The sequence below is a fragment of the Taeniopygia guttata genome, chromosome 9, assembly GCF_048771995.1.
Source record: "Taeniopygia guttata chromosome 9, bTaeGut7.mat, whole genome shotgun sequence".
Taxonomy (NCBI): Eukaryota; Metazoa; Chordata; class Aves; order Passeriformes; family Estrildidae; genus Taeniopygia; species Taeniopygia guttata.
Window position 1 is genome coordinate 24,471,932 of NC_133034.1, and position 23,905 is coordinate 24,495,836.

Sequence of the window (23,905 nt, forward strand, 5' to 3'; positions counted from 1 at the left end):
CCTCTCTAAGGTGAAGTAGAGACACCCTTCAGGTCTGACCGTTCCTTCATTCTCTAAAGATTCAAAATGTGTCTCCCCAACCTTAAAAAAAAGAGAATAAAGCAGGCCCTTGGCAAGAGAGTTGAATCAGGATTGAAGTCCCTGAAGGGTCTCTTTTGAAACAGAAAGTCCATAAAATCCTGGTTGATGGATGAACTGGAACTGGAATTCATTTAATTGAATTTAATTGAGGCTTCCTTGGTGAAGAAAAGGATTCTTTAGATAAGAGGGTTCCTTTTTGTAATTTGCCTTTATGAACCGCATTAAGTGATTAGGTGGTATTAAAAATAATATGAATTTTCAGAAATAAGAAAAGATAAAATAGCCAGTGACAAAGACAGTTTGTGTTACTGCTGCAGGTCTGACAAGACAAAAAAACCCCGACCCAACTCTTATTTTTATTTCTTGCACATCTCAAAAATGAAGACAATCAATTTGTGAATAACTGCTGCTGGATTGTATAAAACCCCAATTACCCATTTGCTCCCTTGCCACAAAGTGTGGATTCTCTCCCCAGAACTGCCTGTCAGCTCTTGGGGGAGGAAGCTGTGCAACCTCCCCAGTTATTCTGGGATTGTCAGAAGTCCTTCTCCTTCTTGCATTACAGCATTTCCTCTGTTTACATCCACAAGGAAACAACCACAGGAGAGATTTAACTCCCTGCTGATCAGGACTGGGAGGTTTTTACACTGGGTTCACAATCCTCCTGCTCAGTGGTGTAAATCACAAACCCACCTCGGATTTAACAGGGGAAAATGGCAATTATGGACAAGCAAGGAATGAATAATATTTTTATTATTTGGCTAAACAGAATTAACCACCTCTAAGAAAGATGATGCAGTTGTCAGGTTTCTCTGTAGCCCACTAATGTGAGTTCTTTAATTAATTTTCTTATTGAGAGTAAAAATAAGTGTATTTATAAGTTGCTAATTAAATAATAAGAGTATTATTATTTAATATTTATACTATTAATATATAAAGAAATCTTTTTAGTGCAGCCCAGATTTAAGAAAAAAAAGTTTAAAAATATTTTTCCAGAAAAGAAATTAAGGTTTCCCTTTAATTGATAGAGGAGAGTAAAAAGGTTTTACCTGCCCCTGCTCTTCTGGGCAATGATGAACATTTTACAACTGCTAAAGCTGCATTTAAGTGTTTCCTAATTAACTAGCAGTGCTCATTACTCGATCCATGAGCTGAAGTGTGGATTTGGAAGCCCCAAGGCTCCCTGCTCTCTCTGAGAGCTGAGCTGCCCCGAGTTGTGAAAGTGAAACCAAGGCGGGGCAGACATTTGTGCAGCACTGAGGGAAGCAGCTCGGGCAGCTCCCAGAGCTGGCACTGCCAAGGCTCCAGCAGAACCCCTGGAATTGTGCAATTCCTGCCCTCGGTTGTCTTCCTGGGGCTCAGGGATTCGGCACAGCGAGCAATGTGTAAAACAGAGAGGAAATGCAGGCTCTGCTCACACAATCAAAATGGATGTCAACACCCAGCTATGGGCAATGCCAACAAGGAGCCAAATGTCCACACGAGGCAAGAAATGCCTGGGAAAATCAGCCCTGGATCTGCTGGAGAAGATCCAGGGTGCCTGAACTGTGACCTTCCTGCCTGAAGGAGCTGCAGGAAAGCTGGAGAGAATGTCTACAAGGGCTGGAGGGACAGGGCACAGGGAGGGCAGGGCTGGATGGGACATTGGGAATTGGGAATTGTTCCCTGGCAGGGTGGGCAGCGCTGGCACAGGTGCCCAGAGTAGCTGGGGCTGCCCCTGGATCCCTGGCAGTGCCCAAGGCCAGGCTGGACACTGGGGCTTGGGACAGCAAAGGAATCCCAGTCCAAGGCTGGGGTGGGGCTGGATGGGATTTAAGGTCCCTTCCCACCCAAGCCATGCCAGGATTCCACGTTCCCATACCCACCAAGCCCTTTGGGAAGGTTCTACACTCAGTGCAAGAGTTCTAAATGGAATTACAAACCCAGTTTGTAACTGGGTTCTGCAGCGTGTGGATCCACGTGGCCAACTCCAGCTCTGCACCATCACACACATCCCAGCAGTTCAGTTCCCACAGAATTCCTCAGGGAACAACCACTGGGAATCCTACACCACCACCTCATCTGGGGAAACATTTCCAAGCCATCAGCTGAGCCCTGGGGCAAATCAGGACAAACCTGCTTAGAGACCAGGCTGTAAAATAAGGCAAGAGCCCTGCTCAGCTGGAAGTGGCTCCTCTGCTGAACAGCATGAGGAATAAATCCCTGCAATTTGGAACCTGTGTTCTTTGCACAGCTGAATAATTCACAGCTGTGATGTTTAAGATACTTCCTCAATTTAAGAACTTAATTTTCTATTGTACCTAAGTAAAGAGAAAAAGTTTCAAAGAAGTTTCAGGACTGGAAACACCAGCAACACGTTCCAGCACTGGTTTAAAATTCTGAATTTGCCCACAAGCACAGTTTTCTCTAAAAGCAGGAAAACAGCTGATCCTCTCACCACAGCTCTAACCTGAGGTTTTCTGGTGCAGAACAGGATCCAGCCACCACATTCCATCCTAGAGCTCTGCTCTGGAACACACAGGGATGGCAAAAAGCCTCTGCCATTGAAAAATTACTGACAGCAAGCTGAGAACTCTTCATGGAGAGCAAACAGCACTTTTTGGGTTGGAAGGGGCCTTAAGGGACACTTCTCACTATGCCAGGGTGCCTCGGACACCTCCAGGGATCCAGGATTTGGGAATCCCATTCCCAGGCAGGAATTCCTCCCCAAAATCCCATCCAGCCCTGCCCTCAGGCAGGATGAGCTCTGGAGAGAACCTTAGGAAGATATTTTTCTTGATACTTGCTTCCTCTTTTCATCCCTGAGTATTTGGGATAAAGCTTTGGGAAGGCAGCACCTTCAACAGCCTGAGTTTTGTCCAAACTGTCACTGCAGCACTCCCAGAGCTCTCTGCCAATGTCCCACAGAATAATTATGGCACCAAGGAGGTAAAAACAGCTTTTTTCCAGGATTTTGGAGTCTCAATTTCTGCTGTCTTAACTCAGCTTTGAAAAGCTGAGAACCTTGGGATAGCTTGGAATTCAGTAGCTGGGAATGCACCGTGCCCTGGGCAGGAGCTCAGGGAACTTTGGGTGGTTTTTGAGGGGAATTTTGTGGTGCACTTGTGGTGGTTTAGGTTTTGGGTTTGTTTTTTTTTTAGGGGATCCCTCCACCACTTATCAGAGGTGGCAAAATGTGATATCTGACTGAAGTGAAAATCACAGTTGTGCTCAGAAGAAACGGCTTTACAGGAAATATTTCCTGGAAAATGCAATGCTATGGATCAGGAGAACCTTACCTGGTTGGGGACAGGTCAAAATATATTAATTTGTTTCAAAATCCTATTAAACCACCAGAAAATTTAATGTATGACAACTGTGATTATGATACATGGTATTTTTAGGTATATTATGTATTTTTAAGACTTTTTTTTTGAAATTCAGAACAATATTTTAGTAGCATCAGCATATTTTTATAATATAAAAGCTTTTAAGGCTTTTTAAACCTCCATAAAAGGAAGTTTTCTTATTGAGACCAAAATCTTACAAACTTTACTGTAACCCAACTGATCCAGCTGAATTCCAATTATCCTGTAAATTAATACTTAACAATAATAGGACCTTAGTATCGTAACTTATCAATATGTATAATGTGCTTTCTAAAACAAGTATTACATAAATCAGTTTGCAATTTCATGGTATGACATAAATGAAATGGAATTAATACCTGCATGCAGTGTTTAGGACATAATTGAATTTTTCAAGCATCACAAGCTTAAAGGATATTTGTAATGAAATAGAACTATAAATGCATGGGTAATGAAAATTTAATGTATGCAGTGCTTGCAGTTGTAAAAACCACCTTAACTCACATTTTTGTGGAGGATTAGAGCAGCCAGAGCTAAAATCTGTTATTTGTTTGTCCAAATGTAAAAAAACCTATCTTAATTCAAATGACACCCCAATTTCAGTCATTTTCTGATTTTTTTATCATGGAATTGAGCCAAAAGTGACTCAGCACAGGGCAAACCTCTCTTAATAAAAGTCAAATTCTATTTGACTCTATTTTCCAGAGCACAGCAATGTTTCACTTCTCTCAAACCCTGAAGCAAATGGAAGTGAAGAGATTTTGCAAGAGCTTCTCCAGGAGCTGAAAACTCCTCAGCATCACAAGGAGCAAAGCCAGAGTGACACAGGATTTGTTCAAAGGAAAAACCCATTAAAACATCTGGAATGCTGACTATAAAGCTGCTTTTCTAGAGATTTAGAAGAGACACTCCAAGCCTAATTCCTGTATTTCCTTGGGTTCTTTAGCCCACTGTTCCTGCTCCTGAGTTCAGCTTTGCTGTTCAGCTCCAGTTCCACCTGCCTGACACAACCTGGAACTGCAGCAGCAGCCAAGGGGAGGAACATTTAGAGGAAAAGTAGCCTGGATGTTGTGGAAATTTATTTTCTCACTCCGTTTTTATTTCCTGGCTGTTTTGTGCCATCAATTTCTTACAACAAGGCACCAAAAGTGCATTTTTCTCTTCAGAAAGCCTTTAGGCAGCAAAATGAGACAAGTTTTTTCTGTCTGCAGCTTCCACTGATTTCACCCTCTCTCCCAGATTTCGATTTTTAATTTTTTCTTTTATGTGCTCATATTTGGCTTTGGTTTTGTTTTTTTTTTTTCCTACTTTACCACAATGGTAGCTCTCATTTTTAAGCAGTTAAGTGGCAAAAGTAAGTCCTACATTTCTGTATCTTCAGTTTATTTATTTTATCCCATCTCACAAAGCTTTGCCCACAAATTGCAATTCTGCATCCATGGATTTTGGAATATGTATTGAGAGAGGCAATATTCACATAACCTCATTATGTTCCTGCTGTAACACAGCTCTGGGAAGTTACAACAGATTGATTTGGGATTTTTTTCCCTGTAATTCCATGTTACTGTTGCTATTATTTAAATGCTTGCAATCCTATCTCGTTTTTACCACATGGTGAATATACAGGACAGGAAAAAGCACCAAAACCTCTTCCTTTTCAGGAAAACTGAGTGGGAAATAAAGTCAAGTACAAAATAAAAGCACTTATAAAAATCTGCAATGTCACCACTGGCCAGAGATGAGGAAAATCTCAGACTGAGCCTTTATACAATACTCAGTTGTGTGCACAAAACTGCAATTCTGCATTCTGGAAATAAATTTACAAGTTTTAAGGACATTCCTGTGTTTAACATAAGAGCACAAAGTGAGTGCAAATCCAGAGTCACTTTGGAATTTAAGTCAAACCCAACCTGCAGTGTTTGATTTATTGGGATGTTCTGAAGAAATTTTTCAATTATCACTCATTTTCTCCTCCCATTTTTCCATGTTTTTCTGCAGAATTTCCTACAGGAACAACCCTTTCTTCACCCCCAAATGCTGGCAGCACAGATATTTTATAATCCCATTTATAGCCTCAGCTCCCATCAGGAGCACAGACCTCAACAATTGGGAATTTCTGGTTTATCTCAAAGGAGAAGAAAAGCTCTCCCTCGTTTCCTCCCCACTCCCCTGGAAGTGACTCCCACATTGTTTCCACACAGAGCAGGTGAAAAACCTGACAGAATTTCCTTCCTGGCAACCTCATCTTGCCACAGGATAAAACTGAGCTCCAAAATACAAAAGGCACCAAATAAAACCAGTTACAAAACACACCAAATAAAATCCCTGTAGTTGTTTAGACCTAAGACGACAGGAGAATATTCTCATTAAGTTTATCAAATATATTCAAGTGAAAATCACTTTAATTAGGACAAAATTGACTTAAAACAATTCTAATTTGTTTGTAAGATTCTGAAATAAATTAAAATCCATTTACAAGTTTGCTGCCATGAATGCAGAATGAATTCTACAATATTGTTGTGCAGAATATTGATGGGGGGGTTACCTGGGCAGCTCCACTTGGCTTTTTCACCCTTTTTGGTGACTGCTTCTCACCTTGCCCATCCCAAAGGTGGCCAAAGATCCCAAATATTCCCCCTGCACTTCCAACCCTGCCATTGTCCCATTTCTCTCCTCCTTCCTTAGAGGAAAGCACAGAAGGCTGAGATGTTTGACCCTTCCAGAGAACAGCACAAACACTCTGAGTGTGTCAGCCTGGCCACAGCAGGGTTCCAAGACTTCCAGTGAAAGATAAATTATTTTATTTGTTGTTCTTTACACCTCTCCAAGCTCCTGGAAGGTGTGGAAGACAGAAAAGCAGCAGCAAGGTGCCAGATTTTCCCCAAACTCTCTTTTTCTAAGTGACTAGATGCATTTTTTCATGCTGCAGTTTCAGGCTGTGGCAAGCTCATTAAAAATGCAACATATCTGTGATTATTTAAAATAATAATTATTATAACAATGCAGAATAATTGGCTATTCCTGAAGTACTAAAAGCACAGAGAAATTTATTAAAAACATGCACTATGGAGTGTCGGAGTTAAGGATCCCAGAAGTGACAAACTCCTCCTGTTCTGTGCTGGCAACTTCCCACTGGGAGAAGAAGAATTCTGAAACCAGATTTATTTCAATTTGCAAGTTCAGGCACAGAATTTGTAATTTCTCTAGAACTACTCAATTACTCTCACATTTCTTGTTTTCCCACAGTGGTTTTTTGGGTGGTTTTTTTTTTTTTTTTGTGATGTTATTCACAGAAGTTAGCAGCAGTTTGATTTGAATATTTTCAGTTTGGCATCAGCAGAAACACCTAGGTAAAAATTCAGCTTAAAACTTTTACCCTAAAAAGCACAAAAATCAGCAGAAAAACACTGCAAAAAAAGGGGTTGAAAGGGGGGAAAGGAAGCAAAAAAAAACCTGAAGCAGTCTTCTAAAAAGCAAATATTTTCCATTGAGTAATGGCAATTATGTGAGCAAGATAAAATCAAAGCTCTAAAGGTGTTGGTATTAATGTAGGATATGTTCTCTTACAACATTTTCTTTAGTACTGACAGCAAATGTTCTGTCACACACCCAACCAGCATTTGATAGTCCTTCATTAATATTTTTCCCCAAAATCTACAGTACAAATGAAATATTTTAATTACACCCTATTGATATAATCAAAAAGAAGAGATTTATAATTTATTTTAAATGAGAAATACTTGGTTAAACAGTTTAATTAAACTCTTAAGTTTTGCTGTTTAAAAAAAAGAGTAAAAGCCAAATAAACCTGTTATTTATCCCTTCGATTTTAAATAATTTGGAAAACATTTGGGGGAAAAAATTTAATTCTTGTGATAACAATCCATAGCCTTCTAACTATAAATTTTAGGATTTGGGGGTTGAAGTTCTGCTGTCATTCTGTGGAAAATATTGCAACATTTCCCAAGTGGAAATACTGAATTTTGGACAGTCAAATCAGTGGATTTCACTTTAAAAAGGCAAAGAGAAAGGCCCTACCCTCAGTCAGAAAGGCTGAAGAAACTGAAAATTTCAGTGCAGTTTTTGAGACAAAGCCTGGTGGGATGAAATATAGAAAATTATGGTGGTTGTGAATTATAAATATCATTGCTCTACTTCCCCTTATTCCCCTTTGTAGGGTAGAAAGCCTGAAATTCCAGCATTTAGGAAAAAAGGGATGCTCCCCTCATTGAAACAATTTGTGGGAGAAGAAAACAAATCCCATTTTGGGGGCGGGGGGGGAATATAAAATAAATGAAGCTATCAATAGTCCCTTCCAAAGGTATCTCTGGACCAGCATTCCCACCCTGCTTCATCTTTCACTTTACATTTCTCCTTTCTGGAAATTTTGGCAAAATGAGATTTCAGAATTGTATTTTTTTAAAAAAGGATGTATTTACTGCAGGTTGTTTTCTTGGAGGTGCTTCTCTCTCCATCCTGAAGCAGAAAATACAGGAATAAAGTGTTGGAGGAAATAATTAATTGGCATGGAGACTTGCAAACAGAGATATCCTCTTTTTGTGGGTGTAGCTGTAAAAAAGGACTGCTCAGAAAGCCTGGAGGAAGTGAAGCAAGCACAGCCACCCAGCTACAAGTTCTTTAAATATTTTGGTTTTTTAGAGGGGAACTGGAAGCTCCTTTGACAGAACCAGGCCTAAAATAAACTATTAAATATTTCAGACCTTGGGAAGCTCCCACTGATCACTGGTTTCTAGGCCAGAATAGATTTGGGACTTGCTAGTAATTACAGGTAATGGCAGAAAGAGTTATTTAATGGAATTAATATTTAAATACTTGTAGCTTAATTTACATTTTAATTGGCTGCTATGTAGCAAAATTCTCATAATTTAAAAACTAGGGAAAAAAATTAATGTTGTTCCCTTCAGCCTGACTTTAAAACAGCAAACAGATGCAAGCAAGCCTCAGAATCTGAAGGTCAAACATGAATATGAATGATATTATATTGACAAATTGTGATTAATTTTACAGTATGGGCTGTAAACTGTAATTGGTTATAAACACTGGTTAAAACTATTTCTGGAGCTGGTAAACAAGTGTAAACAACAGACACAATTCAGGGGATTTTTCTTGCACTTATTTTATGCACAATTCATTTTCCCACTCCCATTTCTCAGTAAAACCAGGTCTCTACGAGAGCAGCAGACAAGAGGAGATGAAACAATTAAACAATTCCAATTTCAATTCCTACTGCTGGAGTTGGGAGCTAAAAGCAGCCCCAGTTGCTGAGTCTCTGCCACGCTGAAGCAGCACAATAATATTGGGGTTGAAGGTTTCTTTGACACTCCAATATTTACGTGCTGCTAGGGCGGAACGAGCACGAGTCCTGCAGGCAGCAGCACCAAATTCCCTCCTGGAAAAGGGACAGGGGATCCCCCAGTGCTTCTGAGCCTTCAATTCCTACAGCAGCAAATCATGATTTGCACCCTGAGCAGAGCATGCAAACCATGATGTGCTGCTACAGCACTTCGAGGCCTCCCAGGCAACATTTCAAACCTGCATTTTTTCAGTTTTAACTGGAAATACAACTTTCAAATGGCTTTTATTCACACACCAACCTGTAAAATTAAGAACCTGTTATGATCCAGATCAATCCCATGGCTTCGGAGAAGCAGCCCCACATCTCTGAATGTCTTTTTCTTGCCATTGATGTAGTAGGTGGAGGAATTGTCTCTATAGGCAGTTCTAGAGACACAGAATTTGCTGTCAGGAATGACTTCGTAGTCATCTCCTTCCTGCTTTGAGGAAACACAAAGCCAGAGAAACAATTACTGTAGATGGGAATTTACCTCCTATTTCACAATGAACCAGATAAGTTTCATCATGAGATGTTTTTATCATGGACTCTGAGTTGTAGAAGTGGGAGCTGTCTTAAAACTGCATCTCTTAGAAAAACAACAAGAAAAAAAATCCTTTGAGAAGTGGACACAAAAAATCCCCTGAATTGTCTTCCTCTGATGCCTCTCCCCCCAAAGTGAGCTGGGGAAGTGCTGCAGGAATTGCCTGTGCATGGCCAGGCTGCAGGGCTGTGCTGTCCCAGCCTGCAGTGGCTCTGGGCACTGCAGAGCTCTCAGCTCCACAGAGAAAGTGCACGAGATAAAAAAACCAAACATGAAAGATGTGACAAATGTGACAGCAGCAGCTTCAAAAGAGAGCTTCCATCTACCTCCAGAGCAGCAGCCAAAATAAAGCTGCTGCCAGGCTTGAAGAAGTCAAAACTCACCCAGATTAACCCTCAAGAGCTCTCAAATTGCTCTCTGGTTTGAAATCAAACTCAGCTTCTGCATGTTCACACAAAGGCAAAAAAAAAATTTTAAAAATTAAATAGATGAGTTTTTAAATCTGATTATTAAAAATACAAAAAGAAATAAAAATAAGTGTGTTTTAAAACAGTTCCTAAAAAAGGCTGTAAATGCTGCCTCTTTACTAGCACCATTTTTGGAATTTCAATGTACACTTCTCACTTTTTTAGTTGAGCCTAAATTTAAAAGTTCTGTTGTGTGCACAAAAAAGAAATTTAAATTAGGAGAAATATTTTCTTTGTACCACAATTGTAATAAATTAACAAAAAAGTGCTAAAGTTTTTATCAATACACAAAGCAGCAAGCAAAAGAAATATTTTTTTTAATTTGCCAACACTTTCTTTTCATTCAAACAAAATATCAGCTTCAAAAAATTTTAGTGGTAAAATGTGGGGTCCAGAATTTTTGCTGAAAAATGTGTTATAAAATTGCAGGCTTGTTTACAGTACATAAAGTGTAATTAAGTTTCAGATCTGTTCTATATTCTTCTAAATTTAGATAACCTAAAACACTTTCCAATTGGTTTGAAAAGTTTTGCTTAAATATGTTTTATTTCTTAATACATGCATTTGTGTTATATATTTAAGAATATACAATATGTCTAAATACAGATTTATAAATTTTCATTAAATTATTTTAATTGCAGAAATAAATTTATTTACTTGAGGTAAAATGAGATTACAAATTAAAACTAGTTTTTTTTTAAATGATGATTAAAAATTTCTAAATTGCTTTCAAACAGAAATTTATCACATATTAGTACTGCAGCAAATGAAAGAATCCTTACTAGGATTTTAAGAGCTGCACTACTCAACAGAGGATTTTTAAAGTTAATTAACACTGATGGTTTATATCCCAAAGGTAAACTAATCTTGCTCTGAAGTTTTCCCCAGCTCCAACGAAAATAAGCAAATATTAAAAGTTTTTCAGCTCCTTCAGGGAAAAAGCCTGGGATCATACATACCTTGTCAGTGATCTTTTGGAAGTGAACTTCCACAGAACAGCTCTGGATGTTCTCGTGCTCATCAGAAGTATGGATCAGCACCGAGAGCTTTTTGGAGCGGATTTTTTGGGCTCGATAGCCAAACACAAAAAGCAGGGAATCAATGATATTGGATTTGCCACTGCCATTTGGCCCGATAATACATGAAAAACGCTGCACAGAGAAGGGAAAAAAGTGATCTTCAGAGGGAAATAAATCCTGCCCAGTGTCCATCACCCATTTCAAGCACAATTATTCCTCGTGCGTGCAAGTGTCTGAGAGCTGAGCTTTTGCTGCCAAGGTAAAAGTGAATAAAAGCCCCACAGCTCAGCTCAGCTTTCCCAGCTGCACTGCTCAACCCAAAGTCCTGCACTTCACAGCCTTCACAAGCTAACTTTCATGCTCAGCCACGTAAGTCTCTTGTGGGCACAAAAAAATATTCTCTGTCTTCAAACACAGCCCTAAAAGTTCTCCAGCAAACGAAATCAAGAGAAAAGAGAGCTTTTCTAAGCTGTGCTGACAAATTAAAATTGCACAGCACTGGAAAGCTGCACTTAGCTGTTTTCTCTACTTAATTTAGAATATTACTATCAAAATATTTCTAAACCTTAAATATTTTTTCAGTTATTTTGAGGTCAGCTTAAATGAAGAAAATGCAGGAAGGACTAATACCACCAAGTGAAGTCTTACCTTCAGCTCAAAACTACATAAGGAAAAAGAAAGATACCTTGTGAAAAGGTCCCAGAATTTTCTCCCCTGCATAGGATTTGAAGTTCTGGTTTACAATGTGAGTGATCATGAGGCGAGGAGCACCAGGTTCACTGGTCATTGCTGGAGGTGGGGGAGGAGAGATGCTACCCAAAATCTCTTCTAAACTTCGATTATCCACCACCTCATCTGAGGCTGCTAAAACCCATCCAAATAAACAGAAAGATAAAAAGAAAACAACAAAAAAAAACAACTGTAAGCTCTCAGTGATTTGACACCTTTTAAAATGTTGAACTGAAAAAGCAAATACCATTTCTGTCTGAACCAAGCTACATTTTGGCCTGTAGTTATTAATATGAGCTGAGTGGAATTAAAATTCTTCTTTCCACAAACAAAATGTTTTTTAAGAGCTACTTAAGATGTCCCATCGCTGGGTTTGTTCTTTCATTATGTAATTCTTATTCCAACACACTTTAACAGGCCCCCTGCAATTCCAACAGCTCCAACCATCACAATAAATCTGCAAATCTGAAGCAGGCAAAGCCTTTCTAATGAGTAAGTGCAAAGCCACATTTCAGAGCCACTGTGCAAGATTTGGGGATCTCTCAGGAGGCTCTGAAAGCTGCAATGACAGCACGGCTGCTCTGCAAAGACAGGAAGTTTGTTACGAAAACAAACTGGCCCCCTGGATATCAGCAGAGCAGCTTTTCCCCAGGCACCAGCAACTCCTCCTTCCAGCAAGCAGCAGTTTTTGTCACCAATTTCAATGTATTTGTCAAATACCTGCCTTTAACAACTGCACATCTGGCTCCCTAAAAAGTTACACAGCTGCTGGTTTTGCAGATTTTTTTCTGCGAAAGCTCAGCTCAAGGAACTCAAGAAAATACACTGCTTCATGAAAAAGAAAGTCAAATCATTTTAAGAGTTAAGTAAATAAACTTGACATTTATACCATTCCAAGAAATCCCATACCATTGGCTGCCTATAAATTTGAAAAATCCTGCTGCTGTACCACAATCTTAAGTACAATGTTCCAGATCAGAGCTCCGAAATAGGCTTTATTAGGAGAAAGTCTACAAATTGCTTTTGCACTTGTACCGGGCCAAACCCCTTAACTCTTTGCAAGCTCTTTTGACCATTTTAAAAGCAGTTTTAAGTTGCCAGGGGTTTCAGCATTGCTTTGTAGAAGGGAAAGAGCAAATCCCATCTGGAAGAGTTGGGAAATTCAAGTTGCTGCTAAGGAGGCTCAGTCAGCACCACCACAGCCAGCCCATACCTACCTCGGGGAGGTTCTTTGTCAGGCTCCCTGGTGCCTTCATCTTCCACTTCCAAGTCCACGGAGGACTCCTCCAAGGGCTCCCTGCCCTTCCTACGGGCTGCAGTGGAGGTTTTGGTGCTCTTGCCTGGCACGGTCCCTGTTGGCTGCTCCCCTTCCATTCCAAGCAATCAAACAACTGAAGGGCTCTATCTCCTTTGCTAACACAAACAAGAGAACCCCGTGATCTCAGCACTGAGCTACAGCCCCGCAAGGAATTCACCTACACCTCTGCCTAGATGCTTGGCTCATTTAGAAACTCAAGACTGGCAGCATTTAGAAGATAAAAATCCAAATTTGAAAAAAAAAAAACATTGAGGTTAGCTTTATAATGATATATTTTTAAGATACATCACCCCCCAAAACGAGGGGCTGAGCCTCATCTGCTTTAACAGCGTGGATCTACCTGCTGCCAGCTCGTGGGGACACGTTCAGGGCAGTGACTTTGCTCCCTGAAAGCCACCGTGGTGCTGGGGGCAAAAGAGTTAAAAGACACATTGAACAACAAGCCCAGGAGCCACATGCCTCTAACTCTCCTGCAAGAACTCGTTATATTTCAGACCTGACACTCGTTTTACTTTCAGTAATCCGTGCTAAATATTTGTATGGCTATTAAGGGATTGATAAACAGATAGAGAAACAAAAGCCCTGCGTGATTATAGCAAAGATTTCACTCTTAAATAATTTAAATCGACACACTCTGCTCACAAAACACAACACAACCCCTCCTGCCAGCATTCAGCATTTCAGAGAGAAAGCAAAGACGAAATACCTTCATCTAGTCGGGATGTTAAAGTGATATGAGTAAGGACGAGCATTACAAAAGCCATCAGCTGGCACTCGAGCACAGCTCCGCAAACGGGTGAAGAGAAAGCACCCGATGAGAAGAAAAGGAGCGAAACTCTCCCCAAAGAGTTGAAATCGCAGCAAGTGGCGAAGTGAGTTCGCAGAAAAACAGACATGAGAAAGTTTACTTCTCACAAGATAAAAAACTGACGTGGTTAGAAAGTCATCTTACAATTGGTGCCAATCATTTGACGTTTTCAGACCTACCCCCAACCCACACTCTCATGAGAGTCCTTCTTTTGGGACAATGGAGGAGGGGGGGAAATGAGAGACAGAACTCATTTTCAGGCAATTTCAGTCTATGCCCCCGTTCAGAACTGTTCCGCAATGGCTGTCGCGGACAATTACAGCCTCTCAAAGCACATTTATTATTTTTTTTTCCCCAAACTGCTCCACTCCAACAGAATTGTGCAATATAGACCTATTTACCTTCCCAACCCTTCCCCCGCCTCGGACACTTCACCAGAATGAACAAGCCGAACTACTTGACCTCAGCTTTTAAATCGCGATAAATCAGCTGCCATATAGTCTCTAACAAATTTAACAAATTCGTGCCCAGCCCCTCCCCCGAGCCAGCTCGAAGGTGTTCGGTAAAAGCATCTCTCCTGCCAAGCGCCGTTTTCCTCACGGGGATGGCGAAAAAAAGAGCCGGAGACGGACAGAAAACCTTCCCTATTAACAGCCGATTAAACCTGATGGAGACAAGCCCTGTCAGTGACAAATCTGGGGCTTTTTTAAAGCCTAAGGAGCCAGACTGCACCCTTGTCACGCTCTTTCCAAGTCACAGAATCCCAGAATATTTCTTGTTGGAAAGGACCCACGGGGATCATCGAGTCCAGCTCTTTTAAGCGAATCGTTAAGGGCTTTCTTGGGATTTTTCTCTCGTCCTTCAAGCATCAGCAGAGCTGGAGCTAGAAGGGTCCCAGCTCTAAGCAGATTAAAATCGGGTCTCTCCGCTACCCAAAGGCTGAAGTTCCCCCCCGTGCTCCGAGCCGCGGGGCTCCCTCAGGGCACAGCGGGAGCCCTCGGGCTGCACAGCCGCTCCTCAAAGCCCTGTGCCGGCAGCAGCCGGGCCGGACCCGCCGGAGGAGCCCCAGCGGGGACAGCCCAGCCCGGGCAGAGGCGCTGCCGCCGCTTCTGCTCCCTCCGGGCGAGGAGCGAAGCGGGGAAATGAGGAGCGGGGCAGAACCCGCCGGTCCCCCAGCACCTCCTGCCATGCCCTCAGCACCCCCCGCCTCAGCGCCGCCTGTCTCCCCCTCAGCGCCCTCAGCCTTTCCCTTCAGCACCTTCCCTTCAGCACCACTTGTCTCTTCCTTAGCATCTTCCCCTCCAACATCCTCATCTCCACCCCAGCATCCCTTGTCTCCCCTCAACTCTCGCAGCATCTCTTTTTTCCCCCCCATCAGCACCATCACCTCAGCACCCCCCTGAGGGCACCTCCTCCGCCGCGAAGCCCCCCCACCCCACCGCCCTGAGGCGAGCCACCATCGCTTCCTCCCGCCGAGCTCGTACCTGCTCGTCCCGGCGGCTCCGTGCCCCGGCGAGGCGGCGGCAGCGCGGGCGGCTCCGGCTGCTGTAGAAGCTCGGCCGCTTCCACGCTCGAAAATGGCGCCGAAACGGCGAACTCGAACCGAAATTCGTTAAAAAAGCGCGGGGCAGGCTGGGACGGGAGGGGCCGGGTCCGCGGGTTTGAACGGCACCGCCGCCCCCGCCCGCCATCTTGTGTTCGTTACAGCAGGGAGGGGAAAGCGCCCAGAAATCCGCCGGGAGCGGCTTTTTCTGGGCAGAGACGGAGGGGTGCGAGACATTAGGGGGTAAGGGCAACGCGGGGACACAACCTCGCGGCCCTACCGGCGGAGAAACGGGTTCAGTTTAATTTTAGAAGTAGGTCAGTGGGCGGCGCCTGGTTGCTGGGCGACGCGCGCTGGTTTAAAATTAATACCACCAAAAAAAAAAATTACAAAAAAATTTTTTTACAAGTGAAAAAAAAAAATTTTAAAAAACTGCGAGAGCGGGGCGATTTTGAGGCGGGTTTAATTAATCAACGAGCGGCGCCGTGGCACCTTGGGGGGGGACCCGTGAGGTGGCGGAGGAGGAGGATGAAGAGGATGAGGTCTCGCGAGAAGTCGCCATAGCGACGGCGGCGCTTGGCGGGCGGGGGGAGCGGGAGCCGCCGCTCCTGAGGCGACGGGAGCGGGAGAGGGAGGCGGGATCGGCGGGGAGCAGCAGGAGGGATCAGCCCGGGATCCGCCGGCAGCGGGATCAGCCGGCAGCGGGATCAGCCCGGGATCCGCCGGCAGCGGGCTCCGGCCGCCGCTCTGCGCGCTCCCCGCCGCTGCCCGCGCAGGTAAAGGCGCGCTGGCCGCCCTCCCCTCGGCTGAGTCAGCGCCGCGGTGGTGGGCGAGAGGCTCGGGAGCCGTGACCCCCGGCCGGGCGTGGGACGGGCGGATGGAGGGCAGGGAGAGCTCCGGGGGACAGCTGAGGGCAGGGCGGGGGAAGCCCCGACCCCCAGGAGGGGTTGGATAATTCTGCTTGGAAAGCTGGAAAGGGAGGGAACAGCGGGTGCTGCGCGGGCGGTGGTGCCCGAGGCTGTCCCGAGGGTTTGGGGTCTCCTTCTGCGTGCTCCTCATTCCTCTGGGTGCTTTTCCTTCTCGCCGTTCCCCCCATTCTGCTGTGGCATTCCTTCCCTTTCCTGCTCTGCCCCTGCTCGCTGGTTTTTCTCCCCGCTGCTCCCCCATCCTTCCCTCTGGCATTCCTTCCCTGCTGCCCCCATCCTTCCCTGATCCTCATCTCCAGGGCCAGCAGCTCCGGATGGGAAAGAGAGGAGGCGTCAGGCACTTCGCTTTCTCCGAATCGGGATAATTCCTAGTTATAACTCCTGGTTGTAATTCCTGGTTATTGCCACATCGCTCCTGAAATTCCAGCGGAGCCCTGCTGGATTCCTTGGGACGGAGGGAATACGTGGGCTGGCAGTGATGGATGTACCTGTGGGTGGCCCAGGGTGGGCGTTCAGCCTTTTAGTAGCACATACAGAGCGATTAAAATGCTTTAAAAGTTATAATAAAGTTCTGGGCTCTGAAAGGAAAATACCACATTTTCCTTTCCTGGCTGTGTGTCAGCACAAGGGATCTCCAGTGCTCCAACCTCTGATGTTTCAGGCTTGATATTAAAGGTTTTTTCCAACTTTAAGGATTCACTGTTCACAGCATCAATTTTTCTTCAAGTTGTCCATATTCAGTTGAATAATGTAAAAACAAAATTCTCTTTAAACTCAGGTATTTCTTGGTGCTTATTTTTCCCCAGCAGTGATGTAATATAACTTCAGAACTTTTAAGGTTAGTGTTAGTGTCTTCCTTTTTCATTTTGGCTGCTTGTGTACGCATATATATTATGCTAATTATACAGTTTGTATTTGTTTTATTACAGTTATAACACATGGTTTTAATGCTCCATCTGAACAACTGAGATGAGACTAAAGACTTCCCTTTTAAAGGAGCCAAAACATATCCTTTGTCACAGAAAAAAACATGGAACATCGTGTTCATTCTGAATAGGCACTTCCAGAAAACTTTTTCTTTTGTTGTTGAAGTTACAGTGAAATATTAGTAAATTGCAGATGGCTGTTTTTCCCTGTTTTTCCTTTGTTCCCCTTGTCATTGACTGCAGCCTTTAAGGACAATGTTTTAAGAGATATTGAACACTTAAATATGATGTTGTGTTAATAAACCAACACTTTTGAATGGTAGTTGGGTGTTTTGAACTTGTATTTTGCACTAAGACCCTTCACTAACCCAGTGTTTTAGCCATGTTTCCATAACTTTAATTTAACATCATGATAAGAATTTTTATTTTTATGAAATATTTCATTCTATGAAATGACAATTTGCTTCATTTTTGGCTGAATTTTTACCAGCTCTTCTTCACACAGAAGAACAAACAAATGAAGTGTTTTTTTATTTGAAGTATTAAACGTTCCGCGCAATCCTACCAAAATAATCTTCCTGTATTGTCCCTTCAGTTCTGAATAGATGGGATATTTGATTATTTTTAATAGCTGAACTTTCAGATTCCTTAGCTGAAGGACACATAAGGACTTGGTGAGCTGTGTGGGCTGGACAACAGCTGACGAGCTCTACTCCTGCAGCGATGACCACCAGATCCTGAAATGGAACCCTGTGACCTGTGAGACCACTCGAGTGCTGAAGCTTCCAGAGGATGTTTATCCCATAGACCTGCACTGGTTTCCCAGAGGGGTTGGTGGCAAGAAGCAATCCCAGGCTGAGAGCTTTGTTCTGACCAGTTCTGATGGTAAGGCTGTCTTGGTGTCTGCTAAGTGAGGCAGGAGCCTCCCATGAAATGGAAAAAATTTAGACCTCCCCTCCCTCCAAATTGTTATAAATTTGAAATTAAGGGGGGCTCTCAGGCAAAAATATGGGAGCAGGAATAACAGGTCTTTAAAAGGACAAAATAAACAATGCAGTGAACCAAAACAGCCCTGACAGAGTCAGAACACAGCCCAACATTCTGTTGGTCAGGGTGTTGGCAGCAGTGCAATTGGAATTGTGGCTAAAATCCTCCTGGGGTGTCAGGTGTGGCTCTGTTGGAGCAGTAATCCTGCAGGAAAGGGTGCAGCCTTCCTCTGGAGAGGTAGATATTCCTCTGGGAAATCCAGAGCAGGAAAAACCGTGCTGGTGTCCCAAAAACCCACCTTATATCCAGGTGGGAATGCTTGGTTCCTCCCTCAGGGCAGAGCATCTCCCAGTGGGATGTTCTTATCAGTCACTCAGTGACATTCAGTAGCCCATTATCAGCAGATGTCTCCCCTAAGAGAGAGTTGGTTTTGGAAGAGATAAGGAAAACTGCTCACTTAACACAAGGTGGCAAACAGAATACATCTTGCCTCTAAATCAGGGACAAAGGCAATTTAAAATGTTTAGGTAAATTTAAAATATTTGTACCCTTTAATGCTCAGTCAAATACAAGGCATTATCTGGGGAGCAAGAAGCTTTGAGGTTTGCTTGGGTTGGGTTCTTTTTTTTTCTCCTCTCCCTAAATAGATTTTGTGCCCAATCAGATTTTTCTTCCTGCATGAATTTTCCTGCACCAGTTTATTCCTGCAATTTTCCTGCACCAACAAACTCCCCTCTGTGACAAAGATTTCTGGAAACTTGCTGAATCCAATGGAAAAGCAGCATAATGTCTTTACATTAATTCCTAGTTGAAGTGCAGATGTTTGAAATCAGAGCAAATGTAAATTTAGTCCCTTGGGTTTTCTTCTGAAGTGCATCTCTTGGGGAATATTGTTATTTTATTTCCTACTGACATTGGTCTTGGTGCTATTTTTTGACAAAAATGAAGAATATTTTTGGCTTTAACCTTCAAATTAAGGACAAATCGTAAGTGATTGAATTTTTTTTTCTTTTTTTATTTACAGTTTTATATTAGGTCAGCATTTAAGAGTCCATGGAAGTTAATGAACAAAACATACATGTTTTATATTCCACGTTTGGATAGGCTGGGATTCTCCCACTGGGAATTCCTTCAAAACTGGGGAGTTATTTTCAGGTTGAGGACAGTTTTGTCTTCAGTACTTAATAAAAAAAAAAAGGACCAGAGATTAAGTCGAATCACTTCTGTCTACTCCAGGCATTTTGGCTAAAATTTTCTCTTTTTTTGTGTAGTAAGCTGTAATTTGAAAGTCTCTCTTGCCTCAGTTGAAGAACAGAAATCCATGGAAATGGAGAAACCTCCCTGTGGGAATGCCATGGAAAAAGCATTTGACTGGCAGCAATTGTGAATTTCCCTGTTGGAAAAGCAAAGAAGTTGCAGAAGTAAAGCTGCTATCCCTGAAAACTTGATCTCCCTGTTCTGCAGAAGGATTAGGATACAGTTTTAAGTGATGATCACATTTTTTCCAGAGGAATTCTGGAAAGTTGATCCTGCTTTTACATGTAACCATGTTCTTCCCTGCCCCGCTACAATTTCCTCTGTTTCCCTCTTTGGAAGGGGCCTTGTGAGAGAAGTAGGAGATTGTGGAGTGGGAGAGGATGCAAAAGATTGGGAAACCAGTGGAGTTTTCCCTGGATAACAGGAATTTATCTGATACTTTGACATTGCCCATTTTCCTGATGTTTTCACTTCACCAAAGCCTTCAGTTCCTTCCCAGCTGCTTGAGCTTCTACTGGAATTTCATTTGTCTCTTATGAGCTAAGGAATTGCTCACAGAAATATTCAGGGGTTCTGCTTATATGAGTAGAGGCTGTTTCAATATATAAAATCCCATGGAATTCTGTTTATCCTGAAAAAAATGATGACTCTGAAGAACTCAGACACTTCATGCTGAGTCCTGTAGGTGATGGCACAGGAATATTCCTGCTCCTGGGAGATTTGGTTTAAGGATTCTCCAGTGAAAAAGGTCTTGGATACAGGTGGAACAAAGACACTGCATGGAAAAAGGTGCAGAAAATAAAATATGTATTTTCTCAGAAAATAAAACTTGTTTTTAATGTAGAAAAGGCCATTTTGGCAATTGAATTGGAGAAATGAACACTGAATTCCTCTAAATTCAGTTATTGCTTACACATGAAACATGAAAATCTCAGACCTGAGAGGTTTTCTATGCAATAAGTGATACATTTGTGAGATAAACTCTATTTTGTAGTTACCAAATAATGGAATGCATTAAATGAACACCTTGGAAGTGTTGAAGGGGGCTTGGAGCAGCCTGGTCTGTGAAAGGTGTCCCTGCTCATTGGGTGTCCCTTAAATTGGGATTTAAGGTCCCTCCCAGCCCAAACCAGTCTGGGATTCCATGGAATTTTAAATTATCTGTTCAAATAAACTGATTTCTCCAAACTATAGGTATTTTTATCAGTGTTAAAAATCTTTTCCTTGGAAATCTTGCACTAGCAGAGATTTGGCTGGATGATAGTGCCAAAAGTTCTGGGCACTCAGGAACTTCTTTGCAGTGGTTCAGTCTGGCAGCTTAGATCAAATAAATAAAAATAATTTTATTTTAAAGTCATTTATTTCAGTTACTGGGCTGCTCATTTTTCCAAGCTTTCCATTGTCTGCTCTTTGCTCCAGTTTAAATTTGATCTTCCTGGATTTAAGCAGCATCCCTTATTTGGGAAGAAAATCTTCCTGATCCTTCTGTTGAAATCATTACAAACTTTGGGGGTGGCTGCTGGGAGCAGGAATAGTTCTGATCTGAGCTGTGAAAACAACTGCATGTTCTCTGTGTTGTTGCTTTCTTACTTTGTGTGTTTTCCACAGAAGGTACCAGCACTGCTGTAATAATATATCTTGTAATTAATAATGTAAAATAATTAATTATCTATAATGATGTAAGTTATATACACTATAGCTTTTTTTTTTTTTTTTTTTTTTTTAAAGGGAAATTCCACTTGATTTCCAAGCTAGGAAGAGTGGAGAAAAGTGTAGAAGCACATTGTGGAGCTGTCCTTGCAGGAAGGTGGAATTATGAGGGAACAGCCCTGGTTACAGGTGAGCATTCCTATATTAATAAAGTGCTTTGAAAACTAAAATAATAATTAAGACCCAAAAAAAGTAGATTATCACAGAGGTTGTTACCACCTTGTTTACTAGGAGTTCATTTTGTACTATTTAATTAATGCTATTTTAGCTTAGCGTTGTCAATTTTAATTACTAGATCTAGTAAAAATATTTTTCTTTTTTCATTTAAGTCATCCAATCCAATTGAAAGTAAGTATTTTAATATCAGAGTGCTTAGATGGTTTTGTGGCTGTTCTGTACTTCAGAAAGGAGAATATTTGATTTCTTTCTTTTCTATCTGCGACAAGAAAAAGTTTCTAAGTTAGTACATTTATGGTACATTTATCCCTGCAGATTTGGGATTTTTTTAGCTAGAAAGGCTCATTGATCTTGAATATTCCTGTGATTTATTCCTTAATTATCAGTAATAATCACCTACAGCCTGTTTCTATTAATGCTAGGGGAGTGAGCCCACAATTTCTTCATCTCTACACCATTTTTTGTCCTAAATCTTTGGTTAATGAGTTCTTTTGGCGTTTTTCCTCCCAAATTCTGTCTGTTTTTTGGGGAGCTGCTGAAATGCCTGTGCTGGGCTCCTTGCTGGGTTTTCTGGTGTGTCAGCTCCTGCTGATGGAGCACAGCTGATTCCTCTGGCCACGTTCCAGCTCAGGCCACAAGAACTGAAGATAATTTTGGATCTGCTCATTTCCAGCCTCTGAAATGCTGCTTCAAGGAACTCTGTCTGGCCTGTTCCTCTGGAATCCCAGAGGGACACAAATATTGTTCTTTTTAAAGACAGCTTTGCCTCAGGAACTTCTCCAAAAACAAAGTCAAAATTGTCTTTTGAAACCTTTCTTTTTTTTATGAGACTGCATGACACTGACACTTTTTGGGGAGTGTGGGAATTCATCACCACTTCCAGTTTATTCTGAGGAGATCAACTCCTCTTATACCACAGCTGTACTTGGAGGAAGAGTCAATAAATCATTGCTACTGCACCACTACAAATCTTTTTATGGTTATATTTCAATAGCATCAAATGTGCACAAATAAGATTTTTAATTTTGTTAATTTTATTGAGATTTATTTTTAAACTTTTGAAACAACATTGGCCAGATTAAAAACCTGAAATGTGGTAACTAAATTATATTTGAATGGAAGAATCCATTCATTTTTAGGTGCATCTTTTTCCTCATTAATTAGATCTGTGAGGCCTAAATGGGAGGACCAGAGCATTTCAAAAATGACACCACACCAGGAATTGTGTGCTGTTACAGCAGCCCTGTGTAGTGTTGAGCAGTGAATTCTTCAATAAATAAACTGGATTATTGGGTAACACACAGTTATGGTAGAAAATTGAAGCCATCCAAACAGAGTTATCTTCACTTCCACCATTTGTCAGCTGTGAAATCTCCAGTTTAATCCACCAAATCTGCTCCTGTTCCCCTGGGCCTTCTCAGACTCCTTTAAGCAGCTTCTGGGCCATTGAAGGAATCAAAAATACAGAATTTGGGATGCTTCAATAATGATGGATTTTCCCTTCCTAGGAGCAGCTTCAGAAAAGAATTCAGGGATTTTCAGCAAAGTTCTTGATAATAACAAAAGAACAATCTTAAATATTTTTCCTTCATATCCTTCCTATTGCATGTTTGGAAGACTAAACAAAAGGAATTCACCTGTAAGAAAAGCTGGATTTATTTTAACTCAAGTGTTTCCTGAGTAAAATACAAATACATTTGTTGGACTGATTATTGCATGGCATTTGCTGATTTCTGTGCTCATTTGCAGTTGGGGAAGATGGCCAAGTGAAAATCTGGTCTAAAAGTGGAATGCTGAGATCCACTCTGGCTCAGCAAGGTGAGTTCTTTGCTCAAAGCTTCTTCAGAACTTGTTATTCTGAAATATATTTAAATAACAGACCCTAAATATGGTTTGTTCAAGGGTGTTAAGGCCTTAGTTAAAATCAAATGTAATTCAGAGTTGCATTTTAATAAGATTTTTTAAAAGTATTTCATTTTTTCCAATTCAAAGTGTTGCAATATTTTTAGGCAGCAGTTTCAGTCCCACACTGAGGATTTGGTGCCATTTCAGTGAAGATCCTCAGCTAGATTTTGTTTTTCAGCCTTCATAGATAGAGCCCGTGTGACCCTGTGACATTTTTGAAGAAACCACATGCACCTGGGCTTGGGTTAAATGTCAGGCCCTTATCTCTGTCTGAAACAAATGATCTGAATTCTTTCAACCTGGGGAAGGCATTTGAACCACAGCAGTGAATATAAAATGCATTTCAGTTCTTTTAAGGAAGTTCACTTGCTCATGCAGTGTTTGTCAGGTAAAAAGATAAACCAACTGAACAAGAATTGAAAAAAAATATTCAAACTGAAGCACATAGTCTTTAACATTTCTCAGTTTGTGTTGTCAATTTTTTTACGCATTATTTTGCTTATCTGAGGTTTGAAAAAGCCTATCAAGTAAATTCTATGCTGTAGTTTGAAATATGAATTTTCATTGGTTTCTGCAAGTTTCTGGTGCAGTACAAAAGCACAGCTGAGTCCCCATGGAGTAACTGTCACCTTGTGTTTGTATTTTCAACTTAAAATCTTGTGAGGCCCTGAAATCCTTTAAATTCAGAGTCAGAATCCCACAGTCCCTGTGGTCAGCATGGCCATTCCTGGGGTCAGGACAGGATTCTGCATGAGTGGTGCATCGTGTTCAACCAATTTTTCCCTTCCTTTATTAGAACTGAAAAAAT

The 23,905-nt window shown here is 41.7% G+C and overlaps 2 protein-coding genes and 2 non-coding genes across 13 annotated transcripts in view; 1 reads left to right on the top strand and 3 right to left on the bottom strand.

Annotated features, from left to right (window-relative positions):
- The window catches only part of SMC4 (structural maintenance of chromosomes 4), a 28,087-nt gene extending 12,568 nt beyond the window's left edge, over window positions 1-15,519 (bottom strand). The window contains exons 1-5 of one of the 4 annotated variants that reach the window (XM_030280418.4): window positions 15,151-15,519; window positions 12,758-12,948; window positions 11,497-11,675; window positions 10,752-10,943; window positions 9,044-9,220 (exon numbers count right to left, since the gene is read on the bottom strand). In XM_030280418.4, coding sequence (XP_030136278.4) covers window positions 9,044-9,220; window positions 10,752-10,943; window positions 11,497-11,675; window positions 12,758-12,914 — 705 coding nt within the window. In that variant the 5' untranslated portion in view covers window positions 12,915-12,948; window positions 15,151-15,519. Of the gene's footprint in view, window positions 1-9,043; window positions 9,221-10,751; window positions 10,944-11,496; window positions 11,676-12,757; window positions 12,954-13,564; window positions 15,056-15,150 lie in introns of those variants that run through there. The other 3 variants (XM_030280419.4, XM_030280416.4, XM_030280417.4) reach the window with 3 other exon arrangements.
- On the bottom strand, window positions 8,730-8,801 carry MIR16B (microRNA mir-16b). Its single transcript, NR_049124.1, has one exon. It is a non-coding gene; the product is annotated as a microRNA mir-16b (primary transcript).
- MIR15B (microRNA mir-15b) lies at window positions 8,886-8,956 on the bottom strand. Its single transcript, NR_049133.1, has one exon. It is a non-coding gene; the product is annotated as a microRNA mir-15b (primary transcript).
- A 223-nt stretch (window positions 15,520-15,742) lies between the features above and the next one.
- Window positions 15,743-23,905, top strand: part of IFT80 (intraflagellar transport 80) — a 30,871-nt gene continuing 22,708 nt past the window's right edge. The window contains exons 1-6 of one of the 7 annotated variants that reach the window (XM_072933507.1): window positions 15,745-15,985; window positions 16,914-16,973; window positions 17,065-17,139; window positions 17,723-17,946; window positions 21,034-21,144; window positions 22,942-23,010. In XM_072933507.1, the coding sequence (XP_072789608.1) occupies window positions 17,105-17,139; window positions 17,723-17,946; window positions 21,034-21,144; window positions 22,942-23,010 (439 nt within the window). In that variant the 5' untranslated portion in view covers window positions 15,745-15,985; window positions 16,914-16,973; window positions 17,065-17,104. Of the gene's footprint in view, window positions 15,986-16,913; window positions 16,974-17,064; window positions 17,140-17,722; window positions 17,947-21,033; window positions 21,145-22,941; window positions 23,011-23,905 lie in introns of all 7 variants that reach the window. The other 6 variants (XM_072933509.1, XM_072933508.1, XM_072933511.1 and 3 more) reach the window with 6 other exon arrangements.